We start from the raw sequence: 25,173 nt of genomic DNA, 5'->3' as shown, positions 1-25,173 counted from the left end.
GTCTGTCTGTCTCTCTGTCTGTCTGTCTGTCTCTCTGTCTGTCTGTCTCTCTGTCTGTCTCTCTCTTGTTTTGGTCTTTTCTCCCTCCCTCCTCTCTCCAATCCCCTCTCTCTCTGTCTTTCTTTCTGTCTCTTTTCTCCCTCCCTCCTCTCTCCAATCCCCTCTCTCTAAACGGCCCCCCCTTCTCTCTCTCACTGTCTGTCTCTCTCTCTCTCTCCACCCAAACATTCTCAATCTTCTTACACTTGATTTCTCTGCCTTCTCCAAGGTAACTAATATAACGACACAATGAAACACAAAACAGTGACTCATGGCAATCGAATGAGAAGCTACACCACGATCACGAAACAACAATAACAATAAAATAAAATTTAAAAAACTGAATAAATGAAGACTTTGTTCCCCCACCTCAACCCCCCATTCCCCTCTACGCTCCCCCCCCCCTCACCTACCCGCCAACCCTCACAGCAGCAGTCATGTCTCTCGTTCTCTCCACAGACTCCAGTATTCAAGATATTAGTGTCGATGTTCTCTCACCTGCCCTTCTCATTCATCACCTCAAGGCCGTGATTACCTTTCAGCAAGTTCACACCGTGCACGCCCTTTACCATTTCTTCATTGTTGTTTCACTGCCGCCGCTCTCTCTCTCTCTCTCTCTCCATAACACGCCGTCCCCCCCCCCACACACCCCACCCCACCCCACACACACACCCTCCTTCCCCATGTGTGCAACATGCTACGTACTACAACGTTCGAGTCAGTCTTAACAAAAATGCAGTGTAAGTTTATCGAAGTTCCTATCTATATTTGAGAGGTCTGTAGAATGGAACACCGAGAAGGGACGGAGTGACTGATCTCATTTTGAATTTAAGTCAGATATCATATAACTCAACATGGATTGTGGACCTAAGCTGTGCCGTTGCAGGGTTAATTCATAGTTAAAGCTTATATTCCTGCTCACACACACAGATGGAGAGAGAAGGCGGGGGAGAAAGACAAGACAGATAGGGAAGAACAAGCACAGAGAAAGAGACAACAATAAAAGCGGAGTGGAGACAAAGAGAGACACACAAACAGAGAGACAGAGACAGAGAGTAAGATAATGATTCTTGGGTTCCATACAATATTCGGGAAGTAATGTAACCAACCAACAAGAAATGAGTAGAGGTAGCTCACAAAACCAGATGAAATGTCTTTAAGCAGTTCTTTATAAAGGCTACGTGCACAGGAGATACCCCTCTTTGCGGTGAGAGGGAAGGGGAGGGAGGGAGGGGAGAGGCAGACGCGGAGGTGGGGTGACGCCAGTCAGCCCTGCGAAGGGCCGACCTTTTAGTTCCTCAACACCTGGGGTCTTATTCTTCTCGCTGTTTCACTGTCTTGTCACCCACAAAGTGATCTGGACACGCACGCGTTCACTGTCGACCACATCATCACTGAGCCGCCGGTCTGTCGGTACGGGTATTATCGTGACAGTGATACGGGTCCAAGTCGCTTGAGTCTGTCACATCAACCACGCCACACCCCAACCAGGCCACCCCTTTACTTCCGAAGCCGGTTCTCAAGACCATGACACGAGTCTGAGGCATAGGTCTGTCGTAACAACCGCCTCACACCCCCTCCTCATCTATCCACCTACCCCTTTGTACAGTTCCCACGCTCCAATCCACCCACCCACCTATCCTTTTTCTCCAGTCTGTCCAGCCCCCATACCCCCACCCCAACCACTCCTTTACCTCCAGTCTGTGCAGTTCTTGCACCCTACTCTACCCACCCACCACTTTATCCCCAGTTTATACAGCTCCCACACTCCAGTCCACCCACCCACCCACCCACCATTCAGTCTCCAGTCTGTTCAACTGCCATACCCCACCCCAACCATCCGTTTACCGCCAATTTGTACAGCTCCCACACCACCACCCCACCCAGCCACCCTCTATCCGCAGTCTGTCGAGCCCTCATACCCCATCTCCACCCACCCAGCCACCCCACCTTTTACCTCCAGTTTGTACAGCTCTCATACCCCATCCAACCCATCCACCCCTTTTCCTCTGAAGCCAGTCACTCCAGCTGAAACACCCCACCCTATCCACCTTGCCCCTTACCTCCATTTTGTACAGCTCCCATAACCCATCCACCCACCCAAACATCCACCCATTTACCTACAGTCTGTCTAGCTCGGACCCCACTCCACCCACCCAAACATCCACCCCTTTACCGTCAGTTTGTACAACTCCCATACCCCACCCACCCAACAAACCACTGTACCCTTTGACTCCAGTTTGTACAGGCCCTATATCCCACAACCCTAACTTTTACACCCAGTTTGTACACAGTCCACCCCACTCACCCATACAACCCACACCTCCACCCCCGAATCCAGTCTCTCCGGCTGAAACACTCCACTCCACGCCAGCCACCCCTTTACCTTCGAATCCAGTCTCTCCAGCTGAAACACTCCACCCAACCCACCCCTTTACCTTCAAAGCCAGTCTCTCAGGCTGAAACACTCCACCCCACCCACCCCTTTACCTTCCAAACCAGTCTCTCAAGCTGAAACACTCCACCCCCATTCATCCCAATCTATCCCCACCCATCCCAAACCACACCCACACGCCTCGCCCTCACCTCCAGTCTCTCCATCTCCTGCTGTTTACGTCTCTCCTTGGCCTTGGCGTGACGCCTGAGGCGTTCAATGGTTGGCAGGACCTTGTCCTGGCCCAGGTTCATCCTCAGCTCACAGAACTCGTTCCACTGCGCGAACAGGATCCGGAACACCGTCAGCTGAAACAGAACAGAACAGAATAGAATAGAACAGAATACAGCAGAATAGAAAATAGAATGAAATAGAAGCAAAGTTACACTAGGGCCAAAACAGAATGAAATAGAACTGAATAAAATAGAAGCAACGTTACGCAAAGGCCAAAACAGAATGAAATAGAATATAAGAAAAAAGGAGCAACGTTAAGCAACGTTAAGCAAAGGCCAAAATAGAATGACATAGATTAAGATAAAATAGAAGCAACGTAACGCAAGGGCCAGTCCCTAATGAACTCTGCCGACGCCAAAGACAGGATTCACCCCAAGCACGAAAGTGGAAGGGGATCAAGACTGAGGTTACCAAGAGAGCGGGGCATGAAGGGCCACAAAATCTGGGACATATTCTCTAATTGATGATGAAGGTGGAGGATACTGATGATGATTGTGATGACGATGTTGCTACAGAGGTTTAGGTTTGGGACTACATGACAAAGCTGTACTATACGCTTCCTGCCATGATGACATCCCGGCGCTAAACAGACCCGAGAGATAGACACCTGCAGTGTTGGTCAGTAACGTTAAGCAACACACCCAAAGACGCATCCGTGAAGTAGATGATACTCAACTGAATGGTCACAGTCTTCCCATTAAAGTCCAAAGCACACTCAACTCTGGTTTGGAGCCGGCTGCGGGCTGGAAAAAACAACAACCCCACCTTCGCTGGGATTCGAACCCGCGTCCTCCCAGCCGTCAGTCCGCCACACTAACCACTTTGCCACTGCGGCTGGTGGAACACAACTTTCTTGTTAGCCGTGGGTTCTTTTACGTGCCCTTTATGCATCCTTCACATTGGACCCAGATTTTTTGTCTCACGCGAAAGACTGATTGATACGGATACTTATAGCGCCTATCCTTGGTCGCTCTGAGCGCTTTACAAACGCGGGGTCATTTGCACAACAGGCTGCCTACCTGGGTAGAGCCGACTGACGGCTGCCACTGGGCGCTCATCATCAGTTTCCTGTGTCATTCAATTAGATTTTAGGCACGCACACAAACACACTCAGACAGACATGTAACATTTTACGTGTATGACCGTTTTATTTACCCCGCCATGTAGGCAGTTATATTCCGTTTTCGGGGGTGTGCATGCTGGGTATGCTCTTGTTTCCATAACTCGCCGAACGCTGACATGGATTACAGGATCTTTAACGTGCGTATTTGATCTTCTGCTTGCGTATACACACGGTGGGAGTTCAGGCACTAAGCAGGTCTGCACATATGTTGATCTGGGAGATGGGAAATATCTCCACCCTTTACCCACCAGGCGCCGTCACCGAGATTCGAACCCGGGACTAGTACCCAGACTACTACTCGTGGTCTGACAGGGACAAGAGTAAGAATTCCGGTAAGTGCGGGAACAGAACATGGAACCGTTGCTTCACAGCTAGGCGCTTTACCACCAGGTCACCGCTCCACACAATTTATCATCATCCTCACAATTTTTTTTCTTTAACTCTCTCAGCTTCATGTGTACTGAGACAAAGGGAGCAAGAACCCCAACAAAAACGACACAGAAAATAGAGAAACAACAGCAGGAAACAAACTAAAACCCCAAACTAACGATTTTATCCTTGCTGACCCTAAGGACCAGTCATCCAGGTTGCTAAGCTGTATTCATCCGTCTTTGTTGCTGCTTATGTGGTGTTGTTTTCTTTTGTGTGTGTGTGTGTGTGTGTGTGTGTGTGTGTGTGTGTGTGTGTGTGTGTGTGTGTTTGTTTTTTTTGTTTTTTTTGGAGAGTTAGTTTGGCACTCTCCATTTCTCGCCCACCCCCAGCCCCCGTTTTTTCGCCAGGCGAGCGAAACACACCTGTCACTACAAGATTATGCCTTCTCACTGTTTGTTTGTTTGTTTCATTGGGTTGTTGTTTCGACTCCTGATATTGTTGTTGTCGATGTTGGTGGTGGCTGTGGTGGTGGTGGTGGTGGTGGTTAGTTTCGTTTCTGTTGTTGTTACTGACGGCTGCTAATGTTGTTGTTGCCGATGTTGGTGGTGGTAGTGGTAGTGGTAGTGGCAGTTCCGTTTCTGTTGTTGTTGTTGTTGTAGCTTCCTCCCTTTCAGACACGCCTCCTGTTGTTCCTCGATCCCATCCATTTTCTTATCCAGTCCCTTCCCCCTTATCTTTTCGGGGGAATCAGTCCCACCATTTATCACGTTGCATCATGTTTACCTGCAGCTGGGGAGGGGGAGGAGGAGGAGGAAAAGGAGGAGGAGGAGGAGAGGAGGAAAAGGAGGAGTCCCTGAAAACCCGAAAAACTTGCTGTCGGTCGTGTTTTGTCTACATTCTCCTGCCATTCCCACCCGTGACCCCAACCCACCCGGTGGGGGGAGATCAGGTATAACGCTTGTCTCCTCTTCTCAACGTCTCTCTCCTTTTATCTCTCCTGCTTTTTCTAGATCCCCCCTCGCGCACACCTCCCTCACTCCCCTCCGTCCCCCCATCACACTCATCTGATTGTTTCCCCTTTACATAAACCAGTCGGGTTAGAGGAAGGGGGGGGGGGGGTGCAGTGGGGGCGAGGTGGGAGGAGAGGGGGATTTCTAAAAGCAGATTGTATCGATACACCTGCGTCGGCTTTGAAAGCGCGAAAGAAAACAACACCATTCGAGAAGAGGTCGTGTCCGTGTGTTACGAAATAACAGGATGCTCCCATGCTGTGCGGTATCACCGGAGCTAAAACAGCTAAAGCTTCTGATTCACATCAGGCCAGGTCGTTCAGAGTCCAACCGACAACAGGGGTCCACCCCAGGGCTGGAAAAAGTGAAAGGTAAATAGCTAAATAAATAAATAAACAAAAAGAAACCAAACGGTGCAAAACCGTCAACCGATATCAAGAAGACAACACTATTGAGTCCTTTTCGAAACGAGGATTTTGCTCGAACAGCGTACAACTAAATCAAAATGAAATATGTTACCCCCTTTCAAAGACATGATATTCTGATATTTCTTTGCGAAAACTAGATGATAATGACAGGATTGAGGATGTCTGTACTCACCCCTTCACTTGGGGGCAAAGGCCTTTGGTGATTAAACTATTCGTGTTCTTGCCCTTTGTATTTATCTGTCATTCTCTCTTCAACCTCCATTCCACCACCAGCCTCTCTCTTTCTGTCTATCTATCTATCTCTCTGTCTATCTATTTCTCTCTGTGTGTTTGTCTTATGCCACGTAATGCAACGTTAATGTCTTAGAGTTATATGTATTCTATGCACTTAAACGTAGAGAGAAATCCGACATAATTCTACTATGTCCATGGATGTCTAAATTCTGATTTTTAAAAACTTTTTTTTCTCATCCCGTTTTTACCATGCCTCCTGTCAAGAACTCTTCTTATCTCATATGCTCCTGTTACTTTTTGAAAATGTCCTTCTCGTCAGGTAAATGCTACAAACAGAGCTTCTATTCAGTGTACTGACTGCCTTCTTCTTCGAGATGACATAGTTTACAGGAACGTTGGAGAACACGAAAGAATGAACGGTGTTTACCAACATTTCATTTCGGTTCCAACCTCTTTTCCCACTCCCCTCACCCCTGTCCCACACATTGATGTGACATTCCCCTTTTCGTGTATGGGTCGGTGGCCTTCACAAAAAGAAATCAGTCTCATTCATATATATATATATATATATATATATATATATATATATATATATATATATATATAAACAAAAAAACAAAGAAAAGAAATATAAATAAATATATATATTTTTAAAAACATAGCAGGCTCTCCTTTCCCGGATAATCAACGCAACACAAACTTAAACACCCACCTGCGCCTCCCTGAAGAGGTATGGACTCTTCTCGTACTTCCTGTCCAGGATCCTGTCGGCCATCTCCTGGGGCAGGTCCACTTGCAGACTGGGGGGGATCTGGGAGTCGATGAAGCAGTTGATAATGGCCGTGATCTTCTGGGACAGCAGGCTGTCCTCGGTGTGCACGTGGTGCATTTGCTGCAGAAACACACGCGGAAAAGGTAGATATAATCATCATCATCATCATCATCAGTCATAATACTATTGATGGTAATAATAATGATAATGATAATAATGATAGTGGTGTTGATACTACTACTACTACTGATAAACTCTCTCTCTCACACACACACACACACACACACACACACTGCAAAAGAGACTAACTGCCAAATTTACACATGACGATAATTCACCATCATTTTAAATTCAAACGCCTCAGTCAGATCAAGATTCATCTGGCTTGAGCTCTTCATCATTCGTTTTGGAAAATCAACAACAACAACAACACCATTCTCCTCCTCCTCCTCCTTCTTCTTCTTCTTCTTCTTGTCATCCTTCAGGATCAACTCACCTTGTATTTCTGCACTTCCTGCCAGAAGAGGACGTCGTTCTCCAGGTTGTCTCCCTTGATGGAGACGAAGCGACGGAACTGGTGGGAGGTGATGGGGTTCATCAACGCCTTGCGGAACGTCAGGATCTCCTTGGACGACGACACCCACTTGCTCTCCAGCATCTGGAACCATGTCAGTCAACTATAATGATAATAGTAACAAAAACAGCAATGATAATAATGCTAACAACAACAACAACAATAATAATAATAAAATAATAATAATAATAATAAAAACAACAATAATAATAATTATGATAATAATAATAACAACAACAATAATGATACTGATGATAATAATATAAAATAACAGCAATACTACTGTTACTACTACCACTAACAATAATGATGATGATGATACAACAACAACAATAATATGATACTACTACTACTACTACTAACAACAACAACAACACTACTACTGCTACTACTAACAACAACAACTATAACAATAATAATGACAATGACGATGATGATGATAATCATGCTAAAATAACGAGAAAGAAGGAGGAGGAGGATTGGAGAGGTGAAGAAGAAGACGAAAGAAAAGGCCGAAAACTAAAGAACGAATAAAAAATAAAATAAAATGAAATAAAAACACTGACGAAGGAAAGGCACAACAACAAAACTCCACACGAAGAAGTAAAAGAAAACAACGATGACATGATGACAATACGACCCAAGAAAACACACACACACACACACACACTCACACACTGACAAAAAGAACAGAAAAGACAGAGAAATCTGAGAAGATAGTTCCCCCTGAAGAGTGGAACTCCCCACTGAAACTAGAACCCCCTAGTAAAAACCAGAACCCCACACAGAAAACTAGAACCCTCTACTACTAAAACCTAGAACCCCATACTCAAAACTAGAACCCCCTACACAAAACCGGAACCTCCTACGCCAAACACTTGCTCTGATTTATGACCAAACCGCAAGCTGTATTTCGTCCGCCCGCGAAAAACAACAACAACAACAACAAAACAACAACAACAACAAACCCCGTTAAGTTTATTACCACGTTATGCTAACCTCCCCTCAACCATAAAGATCAAAAAGAGAGATAACCCTCTAGGCAGTAGGAGCAGGGAGCTTAACCATAAGGGTGTCTCTTCTTTTTCTCTTGGGGGAGAAGGGAGGGGTGTTTTCTGAATGTCCCAGAGTCTCCCTACACGTGGGAGGGGGGAGGAGGTAAGGGGGTGTATGAACACCTTTTCAATATTCCAGACATAAAGGAAACGAGAAAAGAAAACCAAGGAAAGAAGAACGAATAGAGAGAGAATGAAAGAGAGGCAGAGAGAAACAGACAACGAATGAGAGAGACAGACAGACAGAAACAGAGACAGTGAGAGAGAGAGAGAGAGAGAGAGAGAGAGAGAGAGGAGAGGAGGAGGAGGAGGAAAGGAAGGAATGTATGAAAACTCCTCTGTTCACACTTTCAATCTTCCAGACATTATCAGAAACAAAAACTAATGAAAGGAAGGATTCGGAAACTGGACTCGGATGGTGTGCAACACGCACTTAGCACACTGCAAACAGAGAACCCGCGGCAACAAATGGACTGTCACTGGCAAAATTATTTCCAAAAACGAGGAGTTGGATGAGGGGGGTAGAAGAAGAAGACATGAATTTAATGAAGAAATGAACACAAAGAAATGAACAAACTGGAGGTAGGTGAAAGAACAAGACGATGAAAAAGAAGGATGAAGTGAAAGAGAAGGACAAGCAAACAAAAGAGGAAAGAAAACCACACACACACACACACACACACACACACACACTGCAACAAAAACAAACACTCAATCAACAAAAACAATCAATCTTTCTCAGGTCTTCCTTTTTAACCTCTGACGCTTTTCATGTCTCCTTCCCTGTCTCAGTCATCCCACCACCTCTTTTCATCACCCCCAACTCCAACGCGCGCTCATACACGTACTACATTTCCCCCTGTCTAACATCACTTAACAGTGAAAAGACGTTAAACTAAAGAAAGAAAAAATCAAACATGAAAAAGGCCGTGAAAAACGACGACCGCTCAGCCTGACTCAACGACCAAGCGATTATTGTCGGAACAAGGAGGTGGCATGTTGCGTTCATTGAGTCAGACCAGGCACTGCTGAACACCACTAAAGTGAATCAGCAGCAGCAGCAGTGCAGGGTCTCCGCGTCTGTGTGGTTCACTGGCGACCTGACATCGTCCTGTGGGCTGCTGGGATTGGGTGAAGCTGTGAACTGGGGACGCGGACCGAGCGGTGTAGAGGGTGTGTGTATTTACCACTGAATAAGCGTGGTTAAGGGAAAAAGAAGGAACAACGAAAACAAAAAGATGACAGAAATGAACAATGGCATGATAAAACCACGAACCAGGAAAACACCACACGGACAAACAGCACCGAACAGGAGAAAAACAACAACAAAAAACACCTGACGACACAAGCAGCCAAACACCCCATTCCCCCCACACCCACCCCTACACAAAACTAGAACCCCCTACACAATACTAGAACACCCCACACAAAACTAGAACCCCCTACATAAAACTAGAACACGCCTACACAAAAGTAGAACCCCCTACACAAAACTAGAACACCCATACATAAAACTAGAACCCCCTACACAAAACGTGAACACCCCTACACAAAACTAGAACCCCCTACACAAAACGTGAACACCCCTACACAAAACTAGAACCCCCTACACAAAACTAGAATACCCTTACACAAACTAGAACACGTCCCAGTACACAAAACTAGAACCCCCTACTCAAAACTAGAACATCCCTACTCAAAACTACAACATCTCTACACAAATCTACAACACCCCTACACAAAACTAGAACCCCCTACACAAAACTAGAACACCCCTGCTCAAAACTAGAACACTCCTACACAAAACTAGAACCCCCTACTCAAAACTAGAACACCCCTACACAAAACTAGAACCCCCTACACAAAACTTGAACACCCCTACACAAAATTAGAACTCCATACACAAAACTACAACACCCCATACACAAAACTAGAACCCCCCACTCAAAACTTGAACACCCCTACACAAAACTAGAACCCCCACTCAAAACCAGAACACCACTACACAAAACTAGAACCCCCTGCTCAAAACTAGAACACCCCTACACAAAACATGAACCCCCTACTCAAAACTAGAGCACCCCTACACAAACCCTGAACCCTCAAATCAAAATTAGAACACCCCTACTCAAAACTAGAACCCCCTACACAAAACTAGAACACCCCTATTTAAAACTAGAACACCCCTACACAAAACTAGAAACCCCCTACACAAAACTACAACACCCATACACAGAACTAGAACCCCCTATTCAAAACTAGAACACCCCTGCTCAAAACTAGAACACACCTACTCAAAACTAGAACACCATACACAAAACTAGAACACACCTACTCAAAACTAGAACACCCCTATACAAAACTAGAACACCATACACAAAACTAGAACACACCTACTCAAAACTAGTTCTGATTTATCACCAGACTGCATGCTGTGTTTCGCCCCCTTTTCCTCTCTTCAACCCCTCCCCCTCCCCCCACCTCCTGCCCCTGTGTGACGAAGCTGTTTTATCCCACGTCACGCAAACCTCCCCTCGACCATAAAGATCAAAAAGAGAGATAATACCCTTAGGCAACGGGAGCCGGGGGAGCTTAGCCAGAATCTCTCTCTCTCTCTCTCTCACTCTCTTTCTCTCGCTCTCCCTGTCTTGCTCGGGAGAGATGGAAAGTATGCATGAAAATCCACCCCGTTCCTACACTTTGAGGGTTAGTGCGAGGAGAACGGCTTTTCATTCTTCCAGACTGGCAATAAGAGAAAGGAAAACCTGCCGGAACAACGGAGAAGAGAGAGAGAGAGAGAGAGAGAGAGAGAGGGAGGGAGACAGATACTCTGAGACACAAGGCCGCATTCGGAAGGGTCCATCAGACAGATAAATCACACGCCGTATTAAGTAAAATGAAGAGAGAAAAAACTGAGTTTCAAACACACACACACACACACACACACACACACACACACACACGCACGCACACACACACACACACACACACACACACACACACACACACACACACAATCTGCAGCATTGCAAGAAACGAGCGCATTCGACTTATTGTTTAAGGCTTCCAACGAAAACGAGACGGTGGCTTGCTATACCTCAATCATTCATTTATCCAGATTTCTGCTTCCGCCGGCTGAAGAATTTCTATTCCTTTCAATGATAAAACTTCTTCTGTCATTGGATCTATTGTTTGGTCTCGTTCCAAAAATCTAAACACAAGCTGATGCAATTGATATAGAAAACACACACACACACACACACACATATATATATATGGGACAAATGTATGTTTGATACTTTGTTGTTGTTCAGCGTTTTTCCTATACTGATGGATATGTAACCAAACATGAACGTATAGCCGACAACAATGCAGTTATCCCTCATCTGCGCTTTCTGCCACCACCCCCCCACCCTCCCTCCATCCCCAACCCCTAAAAAAAACCCCCACCAAATCCCTAAACAACAACAAAAACACTGACGCGCCGAACACAAGACAGCGCTGCACCCAAACCCACCCCCCTACACATACACACAAACACACACGCACACACACACACCTCACTTTGTTTGTAAGCCATAACGCCACTTTTTTGCTTCAGTCACTGCACACACACACACAAACACACACACACACAGCACAACATTCATTCCAGCCACGGCTAAGCCATCATAATAACGTGGGGTTTTTTTTGCGAGGAGACTTGCAGACTCAAAGAGCCTGGAAACAAAACATGCCCGGCTCTCTTTCTGCTGTTGTCTTTGGGCTATAACCCCCCCTGTACAACACGGCGCTGGGGAGATGAAGCCGGGAAGAGGGCGGCGATCAAAAAACTGTGATATGGGAGGGGGAGAGGGGGGAAGAGAGGAAAAAGAAGGGGTGAGAGAGAGAGAGAGACAGACAGACAGACAGAGACACAGAGAGAGGGAGGGAGAAAACGGGGAGAGAGAGAGGACAGAAGGAAAGGGAAAGGAGAGAGGGGGGAGGGTGGGAAAGGAGAGAGAGGGGGAGGGAAAGGGGAGAGAGAGAAGGGGGAGGGAAAGGAGAGAGAGAGAAGGGGGAGGGAAAGGAGAGAGCGGGAGGGACAGGGGGGAGAGAGAGAGAGAAGGGAGGAGGGAAAGGAGAGGGGGGGGGGGAGGGAAAGGGGAGAGAGAGAAGGGGGAGGGAAGGAGATAGCGGGAGGGAAAGGGAGAGAGAGAGAAGGGGGGAGAGAGAGAGAAGAGAGAGGGGGGCGGGGGAAAGGGGAGAGAGAGAGAGAGAGAGAGAGAGAGAGAGAGAGAGAGAGAGATGACTGAAAAGAAAGGACTCCCGCTAAATATAATAACAGTAATACTGATAAACAAAAAAGGAGAAGAAAGAAAAAAGGTAATGGCTGACAGATGATCACAATAACTGCGTTGACTGCTTCTCACATTCTGACGTCTGCTGCTTTGGAGTAGGAGGAAGGAGGAGGTGGAGGAGGAAGGAGGAGGGACAGGAGGCATGAGCCAACGGGGAGGATGGGTGTGTGGGTTTGGGGGGTGGGTTGGGACCGACGGATGGTCGGAGGCCGGAAACAACCTGCAGTGCAAGGGAAGGGGGTCGTTTTCTGATGCAAACGATGGCAATTCTTTTTCTTCTTCTTCTTCTTTTTCGTTTTTATGATATAATCTGGGGCCAGAAAACGTGTGTGTGTGTGTGTGTGTGTGTGTGTGTGTGTGTGTGTGTGTGTGTGTGTGTGTGTGTGTGTGCATGCGTGCGTGCGTACGTATGTGTGTGTATACATGAAAGTTCGTAAGAGGAGGAGCGAGAGACAGCATCATTGAGGGCGGTAGTGGCAGGGGGCGGGGCAGGGCAAGGGGAAGAACGGCGCTGATCGCCGTCGGAGATTACGTCTCTGATGCACGTGGAATGACGACTTCCTGTCACCGGTCTCCCCCTCTTCCTTCCTACCCCTCTGGTAAACATTTACCTTGGCTGTTGGGATTCCCCGTCCTGATGATAAAGATCAAGTCTCTGTCCTGCTGTTTGTTAGTTGTTTTACATTTATCTCATTTGTTTATAGAGCTGTTCAGGTCCCGTGGAATCGTGGATGGCCGCTTCACTGCGTCAACTATGGGCGGATACAAGTCATCGTTTTGGGGGTGTTCACGATTTCGGCGAGACATACCCGGGTTCTGTACTGTGTTGCAACGGGTGATCATGTTGTGTAGTGCTGTGCTGTGAGTCATTCGTTTTGGATTGGCGCGATTTACCTGTCATGTCACCACAGGTTTTCTGGCCTGCTCTCACCTCGTGGGGAACGTGTGTTACAGCAGTGCAATACGATCTTTATTCTTCTTCTCTTTATATCGGCTTTTTTTCTTTCCTTTTTTTACACTCTCTTATCCGTATTTCTAGTTGATTCACCATGATAGTGGAGTGATGGCCTAGAAGTAACGCGTCCGCCTTGGAAGCGAGAGAATCTGTGCGCGCTGGTTCGAATCACGGCTCAGCCGCCGATATATTTTCTCCCCCTCCACTAGACCTTGAGTGGTGGTCTGGACGTTAGTCATTCGGATGAGACGATAAACCGAGGTCCCGTGTGCAGTATGCACTTAGCGCACGTAAAAGAACTCTCGGCAACAAAAGGGTTGTTCCTGGCAAAATTCTGTAGAAAAATCCACTGCGATATGAAAAACAAATAAAAACTGCACGCAGGAAAAAAAATTTTTTTTAAATGGGTGGCGCTGTAGTGTAGCGATGCGCTCTCCATGGGGAGAGCAACCCGAATTTCACACAGAGAAATCAGTTGTGATAAAAAGAAATCCAAATACAAAATATTCAACAGTTTGCCAGTGACAAGTCTTTTGTTGTTCTCTTACGCGCCTTCAGTGCATACTGCACAAAGGACCTCAGGTTTATTGTCTCATCCGAAACGACTCGCTCCAAGACTGTTGTACTGTGACATGTTCCAAATAAGATAATGTTTAAATCAAACGACTCGCTCCCAGACTGTGTTGTATTGTGAGATGTTCCAAATAAGATAATGTTTAAACCAAACGACTCGCTCCTAGACTGTTGTATTGCGACATGTTCCAAATTAAATACTGTTTGAACCAGACTCGCTCCCAGACTGTGTTGTATTGCGACATGTTCCAAAAAAGATAATGTTTAAACCAAACGACTCGCTCCCAGACTATTGTATTGCGACATGTTCCAAATAAAATACCGTTTAAACCAAACGACTCGCTCCCAGACTGTTGTATTGCGACATGTTCCAAAAAAGATAATGTTTAAACCAAACGACTCGCTCCCAGACTCTTGTATTGCGACATGTTCCAAATAAAATACTGTTTAAACCAAACGACTGGCTCCCAGACTGTTGTATTGCGACATGTTCCAAATAAAATACTGTTTGAACCAGACTCGCTCCCAGACTGTGTTGTATTGTGACATGTTCCAAAAAAGATAATGTTTAAACCAAACGACTCGCTCCCAGACTCTTGTATTGCGACATGTTCCAAATAAAATACTGTTTAAACCAAACGACTGGCTCCCAGACTGTTGTATTGCGACATGTTCCAAATAAAATACTGTTTGAACCAGACTCGCTCCCAGACTGTGTTGTATTGTGACATGTTCCAAAAAAGATAATGTTTAAACCAAACGACTCACTCCCATACTGTTGTATTTTGACATATTCCAAATAAAATACTTTTTAAACCAAACGATTTGCTCCCAGACTATTGTGACATGGAGAGAGAGAGAGAGAGAGAGAGAGAGTGTGTGTGTGTGTTCTAGAGTGTGTGTGTGTGTGTTTGTGTGTTTTAGTGTGAGTGTGTGTGTGTGTGTTCTAGAGTGTGTGTGTGTGTGTTTGTGTGTTTTAGTGTGTGTGTGTTTGTGTGTGTGTGTGTGTACATGTCTTTCCGTGTGTGTCTTGTGCATGTGTGTGTATGTAAATGTAATTTATCATATATCCGTGAGTGTGTGTGTGCATGTATAAGTGCGTGTGCGTGTGCGCTTGTGCGATCCACCCTTCCCCGGTTCCCATAAACGACCCACCCACCTTCCACACAGCTTGGGACCGCCGTCGCTTCTGCACGAGCACGTCGTCCACCACATCGTCCATGTTGGTCTTGGGTCGCTGGCGGTCGGCGAAGGCGTCGGTGAGGAGAAAGAGGGGCAGCCACTTCTGCTCCAGCCGCTCGCGCACGTACTTCTGGGCCTCCAGGAGGACAGCGTTGGGCGGTCGGTCCTCCAGCAACTTGCCCCAGCCCCCTCCCGCCTGCATCACCTGGCAACGGGGAAGTGTTGGTAAAGGTTAAGTTATAGATTCCGTGTAGCGTTTGACGGGTTGTAGGGTGTTTAGGGAGGAGGGAGCTAGGGAGGAGGAGTGGCAGTGAGTTTAATTTTCACTGCACGGGATGGGAAGGGGGCGGTGAGGTGAAGTAGGGAATGGGTATTGGAATGGGGGACTGGGGCTGGGAGACTGGGATGGGGGATAGTGGATGGGGAACAGAGATGGGGGGGTGGGGATGGAGGACAGTGGATGGGGAACAGAGATGGGGGATAGTGGATGGGGAACAGAGATGGGGGATGGAGGATAGTGGATGGGGAACAGAGATGGGGGATGGAGGATAGTGGATGGGGAACAGAGATGGAGGATAGTGGATGGGGAACAGAGATGGGGGATAGTGGATGGGGAACAGAGATGGGGGATAGTGGATGGGGAACAGAGATGGGGGATAGTGGATGGGGAACAGAGATGGGGGATGGTGGATGGGGAACAGAGATGGTGGATGGGGAACAGAGATGGGGGATAGTGGATGGGGAACAGAGATGGGGGATGGTGGAAAGTGGATGGGAAACAGAGATGGGGTACACAGATGGGGGATTGGGACGGAGGACAGTGGAAGGGGAACAGAGATGGGGAACAGAGATGAGGGACAGGGGAATCGGTGGACTGGGTGGGAATGGGGGGTTGAGGATAAGGGATGGAAGGTGCACTGCGGACTGAGGATGTCGGGGAAGGGGGCGGGGGGGGGGGGGGGGTTGGTAATGGGGGATTGGGGATGAGGATTTTGTGGATGGAGGACTGATGGTGGGCGATTGGGGATTGGGGTGGGGATTTGGTGGACGGGGGATGGAGAATAGGGGATTTGGTACTAGAGGTGGGGACTGGGTATGGGAATTTGTGGATTCTGGTTTGTGGGTGGGGAATTGGGAACGGGGATTGGGATGGGGGACTGTAAAACGGGAATTAGAAATGGGGGGTTGCGGTTGAGGGTTTGGGGATGTGAAGGTTTTAGTTTCGGTTTCACTGTTTTATAGCGTGCGGTCTGATCCATATACGCTACAACATATCCAACGTAAAAAAAAAGGTACAAAAACAGGAACAGTGTGTGTGTGTGTGTGTGTGTGTGTGTGTGTGTGTATGTGGGTGGGTGTGAGAGAGAAAGAGAGAGAGAGAGAGAGAGAGAGAGAGAGAGTGTGTGTGTGTGTGTGTGTGTGTGTGCGTGTGTCTGTGTGTGTGCGTGCGTGTGTGTGTGTGTGTATGTGTGTGTGTGTGCATGCATGTGTGTATGTATGCATGTGTATGTGCATGTGCATGAGCATGTGCTGTAAGCCCGCGAGATGTGGACATGTAAAACAGTTCGATATTGTGCGCGAGAGAAAAAAAATGCGTACGAAAAATAACAATGCGACAAATGACACAAGTTTATATATTGCTGTGCATGCAGGTGGGCGTGCGTGCACTAGAGAGAGAAAGAGAGAGAGAGAGAGAAGAGAGAGAGAGGCTGAGAATTATATATATATATATATATATATAGAGAGAGAGAGAGAGAGAGAGAGAGAGAGAGAGAGAGAGAGGCAGAGGCAGAGAATTATATATATATATATATATATATAGAATGAATGAATGAATATTCATATATATATATATATATATATATATATAGAGAGAGAGAGAGAGAGAGAGAGAGAGAGAGAGAGAGAGAGAGAGAGAGAGAGAGAGGAGTCACGGACAAAACGAAACGAGAATCAACACTAACACAGGACTCATTTCGCTGTTTATACACGTGCGTCAACAACAACATCATATAACCAGGAAAAAAATAAAAACACCCTATCCAACCCGTCCTTCCAGGCCAGGGAAACGGACAAGATTCGTTTTCTTCTTTATACAAGTGTGTCAACAACAACAACGACGACGACAACAACAACAACAGCCCACCACCAAACAATCAAAAGAACAACAAAAAGAAACGAGCATAAAGAAGAATAAAAGAATTGGTCTTGACCTTCTTTGCCGCGGGGGATACAAAGAGACTAATTCTGTTGTTTATACAGGTACGTCAACAACAGCAATCACTCTCCTTCCAAATGAAAAAAAAATACAAAGAAAGAAACAAAAAGAAAGCCACCAGACAAACAAAAACAACAACAACAAAAAACAAACAAAAAAAACACCCCAAGAAAACAAGAAGAAGAAGAAAATCATCTTGACTTTCCCTTCCTTGCCCGACAGGGAAACAAGGAGACTCCACTTTGTTGTTCATACTCGCGCATCAACAACAACTATGACAAGAACAAAAACATCAAAACAAAAACAACAACAACAAAAACTAAATCACCTAGGCCTGCCATCCCTTGCCGCACAGTGTAGGGAAGCAAAAAGACTCATTTTGTTGTTTATACTCGAGCGCCAACAACAACAACAAAAACAAAAAAAACCAAAACAACCACCTTGTCCTACCCTTCCTTGCCTTACAGGGAAACGAAACGACTCATTTTGTTGTTTATACTCACGCGACAACAACAACAATAACAATAAAGACACCAAAACAAAAACAAAAAAAATCACCTTATCATACCCTTCCTTGCCGCACAGGGAAACAAAAAGACACATTTTGTTGTTTATACTCGCTCATCAACAACAACAACAACAGCGAAACAAAAACAAACAAAAAAAAGAAAAAAAATCACCTTGTCCTGCCCTTCCTTGCCAGCCGGGGAGTTGGGCCCGAAGAAGTACTTCTTGTTGAGGTAGGACTTCTTGATGTCCTTGGCCTTCTGGTCCCGTTTCCTCTCCTCCGTGGGCGAGATTCTCCGCCACGCCTCCACGTCCATCCAGCACTTGAGGTCCGTGTCCGCATACTAGTGTGTGTGGGGGGGTGGGGGGGGGGGTCGGTGGCGGGAGAGGGAGGGGGTGATTTCAAGATGGTTTATTCGTGTACCAATAATTCCTTTTTTTTTTTTTTATACAGCACGATAATACAAGCCATAGAGAAGTTTCTCTTATTATACAGAGCTCGGAAGAAGAGAGAGTATTGCAAATACCCATATGTGTAAGCCATTGCACTCTTATATTGCGGAAATTACAAGCATAAACGAGCCCCAAGCCTTTTACAATACTCAATACATAAAAATTGAATCCAGCCTCCACATCTATCCAGCACTTGACGTCTACATCCTTGTGCTGGCGGGGGGCGGGGGGGGGGATCCCGAGATGGTTTATTCATTTAGCAATAATTTTTTTTTATGTAACGCTGTAATACAAACATAAGCAAATAAGCAACTGTTTATTCATATATCGATAATTTATTTTTATGTAGCGCTATAATACAAACAGAAACAACGGTTTATTCACATACTAATGATTCACTTTTATACTGCGCGATAATACAAGAAGAAATAATGGTTCATTCATGTATCAATGACTTATCTTTAAAAAGCACTATAACACAAGCAGAAGTAATCGCTTATTGATGTCCTAATAATTTACTTTTACACAGTGCTATAATACAACCAGAAAAAAAGCTCTAAGCGTTTTACATATTCAGTATATAAAAAGTGAATCAAGTGAGTGTATAAAACCCACGAAGTAATACACTTTCGATGCAACTGAGTGGAGTCAGAGACAGAGAGAGATGGTGTGTTGAAGAGACAGACAACTCAGACAGCAAGACAAAGAGAGGAAGAAAGACAGCGAATCAAATAAATGATAGCAATATCAAAAAGAACTAAAACATCAACAGCAACAATAGCATAACAACATCAAGAATAAATACACACATTTACGCACACACACACACGCGCGTGCGCGCACACACACACACACACACATACACGCAATCATCGTCAACAAGAACGCGTCACGATCCCTTCAACACATAAACAGCCTGCCAGTCGGTACTCAACAGGTCTTAGCACAACCAGATCAAAGGTAAGGGAGGCTACTCGAACACGTATTCGTGCGGTGAGATGAAAGGTAAGGGGAGAAACTCTGCTTCAAGTCCCTCCCACTCCCACCCTCCTCACCAAGGCTTGGCATTCTCGCATACCCAAACAAACGCAGTTCTAGTTATGATGGATCAGGCTTGGGGAAATAGACGAGGAGACGAGGAGAAAAAAGAAAAAGAAAAAAGAAAAGAAAAAGAAAACAAGAACAAAAAGAAACAAAAAAGCCAGCGGCATCTCTTTTATTCCTCTTGATTTTTTTTATGTATTTGTATTTTTTTTCTTTTTTTGTCACAACAGATTTCTCTGTGTGAAATTGGGGCTGCTCTCCCCAGGAAGAGCGCGTCGCTACACTCAGAGCGCCCCCCCCCCCCCCCCCCCCCCCCCCCCCCCCCCCACCCTTTTTTTTTTTTTCCTCCTGTGTAGTTTTATTTGTTTTTCCTATCGAAGTGGATTTTTCTACAGAATTTTGCCAGCAACAACCCTTTTGTTGCCGTGGGTTTCGGCTGCTGAGCCGTGATTTGAACCAGTGCGCTTAGATTCTCTCGCTTCCTATGCGGGAGCATTACCTCTAGGCCATCACTCCACTCTATGGTTTTCCTTCTTTCCCTTCGTGTTTTCTTTCTTTTATTCATTATTTCTTTCTTTCCTACGTTTTCTTCTTCTTCTTTTTAAATTCATTTTTGGGTCGTCTTTTTCCGGGACTTAAAATGCTGTACGGGTCAAAGAATTGTTAGTAATAGTATGAACGGAATTAAGCATTTGTTTTTTGATGTACACACACACACACACACACACATTGCTATTATCTCTGTGTGTGTGTGTATATATATATATATATATATATTATTTATCTACCTGTGTTTTTGTGTCTTGTAAACTTTAAGGTTTCATAACATTAAAATCAATTTTATTCCCTTGTATTCTATTCTATTCTATTCACACATACACACATACACACCCAACCCCCCCCCACCCCACCCCCCTCCTACACACACACACACGTACCTTCTCCGCCAAAAACTGCTTGAAGTGTTCCAGCTCCAGCCGGTTGTGCACGAGCTTCTCCAGCGAGAAGTCACGGAAGTCCTCGGGGACAGCCTCCCAGACGGCAGGGTCGTACACGGGATCCTCGTAGCCGTCCATGGGCTCGTCAGGCGTCAGGGGTCGCTCCTTGAGCAGCCCGCTCCGTTGAAGGTTCAGCACGCACCTGTTCTTCGTCTCCAGGTGTCGCGTAACCTCGATCAGCTCCACCTGGGGTTGGGTTGGGTTGGGTTGGGTTGGGTTGTATTGTGGTGTGGTATGGTGCAGGATGTAGTGTAGTGTAGTGATCTTCGTCTCCAGGTGCCAGTCGCATTGCTTGGTTCTAACTTTTTGACAGTTATTTATCATCATTGTTGTCTTGTTTATTTAATTATTTATTTATTATTATTATTATTTTATCATTATTTTCATTACTACTACCTTTTTTTTCATCATAATTATTATTTATTTATTTATGTATGTACGCTTATATATATATATATATTTTTTTTTTTTTCTCAAGGCCTGACTAAGCGCGTTGGGTTACGCTGCTGGTCAGGCATCTGCTTGGCAGATGTGGTGTAGCGTATATGGATTTGTCCGAACGCAGTGACGCCTCCTTGAGCTACTGATACTGATACTGACAGTTACACGTGACTAAATGCCTACGTTGACCCGAACTACGCCATTGGTCAGTTCCATACTGCACACAGTTAGTAGCGGGTTACGACCGTACTAGGTTCTTCCGTCCGAGCACTGCAGCTGGCTCCTGGTGCCGCGTGACTTTGATCAGCTCCACCTGGGGTGGGTTGTGTTGTAGTGTAGTGTGGTGTGGTGTGGTGTGGTGTGGTGTGGTGCAGTGTAGTGTAATGTAGTGTGGTGTGGTGTGGTGTAGTGCAGTGTAGTGTAATGTAGTGTGGTGTGGTGTGGTGTGGTGTGGTGTAGTATAGTATAGTGCAGTGCGGTGTAGTGAAGTGCAGTGTCGTGTAATGTAGTGTAGTGTGGTGTGGTGTGGTGTGGTGTGGTGTAGTAGTGTAGTGCAATGCAGTATAGTGTAGTGCAGTGATGTGCAATGTAGTGTGGTGTGGTGTAGTATAGTTTAGTGTAGTGCAGTGTAGTGTAGTGTAGCGCAATGTAGTGTAGTGTAGTGCAGAGTAGTGTAGTGTAGTGTAGTGTAGTGTAGTGTAGTGTAGTGCAGTGCAATGTAGTGTAGTGCAATGTAGTGTAGTGTTGTGTTGGATTGTGTTGTGTTGGGCTTGGTTTGGTTGTATTGTATTGTGTTGTGTTGTATTGTACTGCATTGTGTTGCGTTGCGTTGCGTTGCGCTGTGCTGTGTTGTATTGTGTTGTCTGTGTTTGTGTGTGCGTTCGTGCGCGTGCGTGTCTGTGAATATGCATGCATGTGTTTGCGTGCGTACGCGCGTGCGTGCGCGTTTGTGTTGTTGCAAACACCCAGACACACACAAAAACCCATCTCTTTGTGACATATCCAGCCCCCTTTTCTCCCTCCCCCCCCCCCCCACAGCCAAACACAAACCAACGAACCCAACAACCCTCCGAACCCTCCACCCCCAGCCCCAAACCCCTACCCCCCTGAATACCTTGTTGTAGGTGAGCATGTCGGCGGTGAGGCCGGCCATCCAGGCGGAGTAGAGGGTCCCCAGGGCCTCCTCCTCGGCCTGGTCAAAGAGCTCCTCCTGAGGGGGCACCAGGCACTGGAACACGTCACGCCGCACCTGCGTGGAGCAGCCGATGTTGCGCGGGCACCCCGACACGATGAACTTGGAGTTGATGGCCTGGGAGAATGGGGTGGGGGTGGGGGGGGGTGGCAACAGAGAGGAAAGACCGTTGTTTATGTGTTCGAGTTATCAATTACATCAGCGACAACATCACAAACAACACCAGCAACATGATGAACCTGGAGTTGATGGCCTGAGCGGGAGAGGGGTGGGGAGTGGAAGGAGGGTGGCAACAGAGAGGAGAGACATTGTTTATGTGTTTGAGTTATCAATTACATCAGCGACAACATCACAAACAACACTAGCAACACGATGAACTTGGAGTGGATGGTCCCGGGGGAAGTTGAAGGGGGGTGGCAACAGAGAGGAGAGACACTGTTTATGTGTTTGAGTTATCAATTACAGCAGCAACAACGTCAACAACAACAACAGAGGAGATATGTTTTTCTATGTTCGAGTTATCAATTACATCAGTGACAACATCAACATTCTGTGGTCCTTCGTGCCCTGCTTTCACAGTAATCTCTGTATCGACAACATCAACAACAATAACAGCAACAGAGGAGAGACGTTGTTTATATGTTCCAGTTATCAATTACAGCAGCACCAACATCAACAGCCAAACTGGCAACACGATCAACTTGAAGTGGATGGCCTGGGGAGGATGGATGCGGCAACAGAGAGGAGAGACACTGTTTATGTGATCCAGTTATCGATTACAGCAGCGACAACATCAACAACAATAAGAGGAGATACATTCTTTATGTGTTGGAGTCATCGATTACAGCTGCAACAACATCAACAACAATAACAGAGGAGATACATTCTTTATGTGTTGGAGTCATCGATTACAGCTGCAACAACATCAACAACAATAACAGAGGAGATACATTCTTTATGTGTTGGAGTTATTGATTACAGCTGCAATAACAGTGGCAACATGATGTACCTGGAGCAGATAGCCTGCGGTGGGACAACAGAGAGGACAGACATTGTTTGTGTGTTCTCAATTACAGCAGCAACAACAACAAAATACAACATTTACAACAAGCGATAAACTTGGAGCAGATGGACTGGGTGACATCAGAGAGGATGGACATCGTTTGTATTATGTACAAGCTATCAACATCAACAACACGAGGAACTTGAGCAGACGGCATGCGACACACCCACCAACCAACCACCCGCCCCCCCGGACCCCCAAAACCCCCAACACACTTACGCACACACGTACGCACACTCGCGCGCGCGCTAACACAAACAGTAGTCTTGCTTTTCATCAAAATAATCATTCCTCGGTTTTGTTTACTTCATTAAATCAATCGTCGTTTATTTTTTCAGTCTTTGAATAAATACAACATATGAGCACAGAATAAGCTTTAAGTCTTTGACTGTATTTGTAATTAATGTGTACTGCTGAACAATTAAAAGATAATTGAAACCAACACCATCCCCCACACCCACCTGTGCGTGTTTCTTGACCATGAAGGGATCCATGGACTCCTGATAGAAGAGCATCCTGTACTCCTGAACATCCTCCCAGAACTGAGCAGCGTCCAGCCATTTCTGCCAATCAGTCAATCAATCAGTCAATCCATCCATCCATCCATCTATCCATCCATCATGGCCCAGTTAATCAACAGAAATCGACCAAAGGTCTCTCCTTGATGATAAATGGAGCAGTCAGCTGAATACACAGGACCATATCAGGACTGCCCAATGAAAAAAACATAACCCAAAAAACCAACCGCGTCGCATCTTAAAAAAAAAAAGACGCCCGCAAAACACCACACTTCGTGACGTATCATCTTAACAATAACCTCACTCCCCCCTTACCTGTGCCCCCTCACTCCCCCTTACCTGTGCCCCCTCACTCCCCACTCCCCCCTTACCTGTGCTCCCCTCACTCCCCCCTTACCTGTGCCCCCTCACTCCCCACTTACCTGTGCCCCCTCACTCCCCACTCCCCCCTTACCTGTGCCCCCCTCACTCCCCACTTACCTGTGCCCCCTCACTCCCTACTTACCTGTGCCCCCCTCACTCCCCACTTACCTGTGCCCCCTCACTCCCCACTTACCTGTGCCCCCTCAATCCCCACTTACCTGTGCCCCCCTCACTCCCCACTTACCTGTGCCCCCTCACTCCCCACTCCCCACTTACCTGTGCCCCCCTCACTCCCCCCTCACCTGTGCCCCCCTCACTCCCCACTCCCCCCTCACCTGTGCCCCCCTCACTCCCAACTTACCTGTTCCCCCTCACTCCCCCCTCACCTGTGCCCCCCTCACTCCCCACTGCCCCCTCACCTGTGCCCCCTCACTCCCCACTTACCTGTGCCCCCTCACTCCCCACTGCCCCCTCACCTGTGCCCCCCTCACTCCCCACTCCCACTTACCTGTGCCCCCCTCACTCCCCACTCCCCCCTCACCTGTGCCCCCCTCACTCCCCCCTTACCTGTGCCCCCTCACTCCCCACTCCCCACTTACCTGTGCCCCCTCACTCCTCACTCCCCACTTACCTGTGCCCCCCTCACTCCCCACTCCCCCAACCCACCAACTCCCCTTACCTGCACTCCCTTAAACTCTCAGCTCACCTTGTTGTTGGACTTTTTCAGGTAGGACCTGAAGAAGTGGCCCGAGTCCTTCTCGTGGTACAGAGCCTGCAGCAGAGCCTCCATCCGCCGGCCCCCTTCGAACTGCGACACCTCGCCGCCGCTACCCGCGCTGCCCACCCGCTCCGACGGCGCCGTGACCGGCCTTGACCTTTTGTCCGTGCTGACGGTCACGGCGGAGGTCAGTCGCTGGTGGACACAGTGACGACAGATGGATGAGAGGAAAGAAAAGGCAGCCGACTTTCCTTAAGTTACTCAAAATGTACCAGACTAAGTTGACTGCTGAGTACACAGTTGGATGAGAGGGGAGAAACTGCAACCAGCTCA

General features: G+C 46.7%; 1 protein-coding gene across 8 annotated transcripts in view; it reads right to left on the bottom strand.

Moving 5' to 3' along the window:
* Positions 1-25,173, bottom strand: part of LOC143280583 (regulator of G-protein signaling 22-like) — a 132,128-nt gene that overhangs the window by 44,662 nt on the left and 62,293 nt on the right. For all 8 annotated transcript variants that reach the window (XM_076585290.1, XM_076585291.1, XM_076585286.1 and 5 more), the window contains 9 exons: positions 24,829-25,035; positions 23,703-23,804; positions 22,101-22,295; positions 20,486-20,731; positions 18,224-18,394; positions 15,303-15,530; positions 7,143-7,304; positions 6,587-6,766; positions 2,626-2,781 (listed from right to left, as the gene is read on the bottom strand). In XM_076585290.1, the coding sequence (XP_076441405.1) occupies positions 2,626-2,781; positions 6,587-6,766; positions 7,143-7,304; positions 15,303-15,530; positions 18,224-18,394; positions 20,486-20,731; positions 22,101-22,295; positions 23,703-23,804; positions 24,829-25,035 (1,647 nt within the window). The remainder of the gene's footprint in view (positions 1-2,625; positions 2,782-6,586; positions 6,767-7,142; positions 7,305-15,302; positions 15,531-18,223; positions 18,395-20,485; positions 20,732-22,100; positions 22,296-23,702; positions 23,805-24,828; positions 25,036-25,173) is intronic.

This window comes from Babylonia areolata, chromosome 3 (genome assembly GCF_041734735.1).
Source record: "Babylonia areolata isolate BAREFJ2019XMU chromosome 3, ASM4173473v1, whole genome shotgun sequence".
Taxonomy (NCBI): Eukaryota; Metazoa; Mollusca; class Gastropoda; order Neogastropoda; family Buccinidae; genus Babylonia; species Babylonia areolata.
The sequence above is the reverse complement of the archived record's forward strand: the minus strand, read 5'-3'. Positions and strand labels throughout refer to the sequence as shown.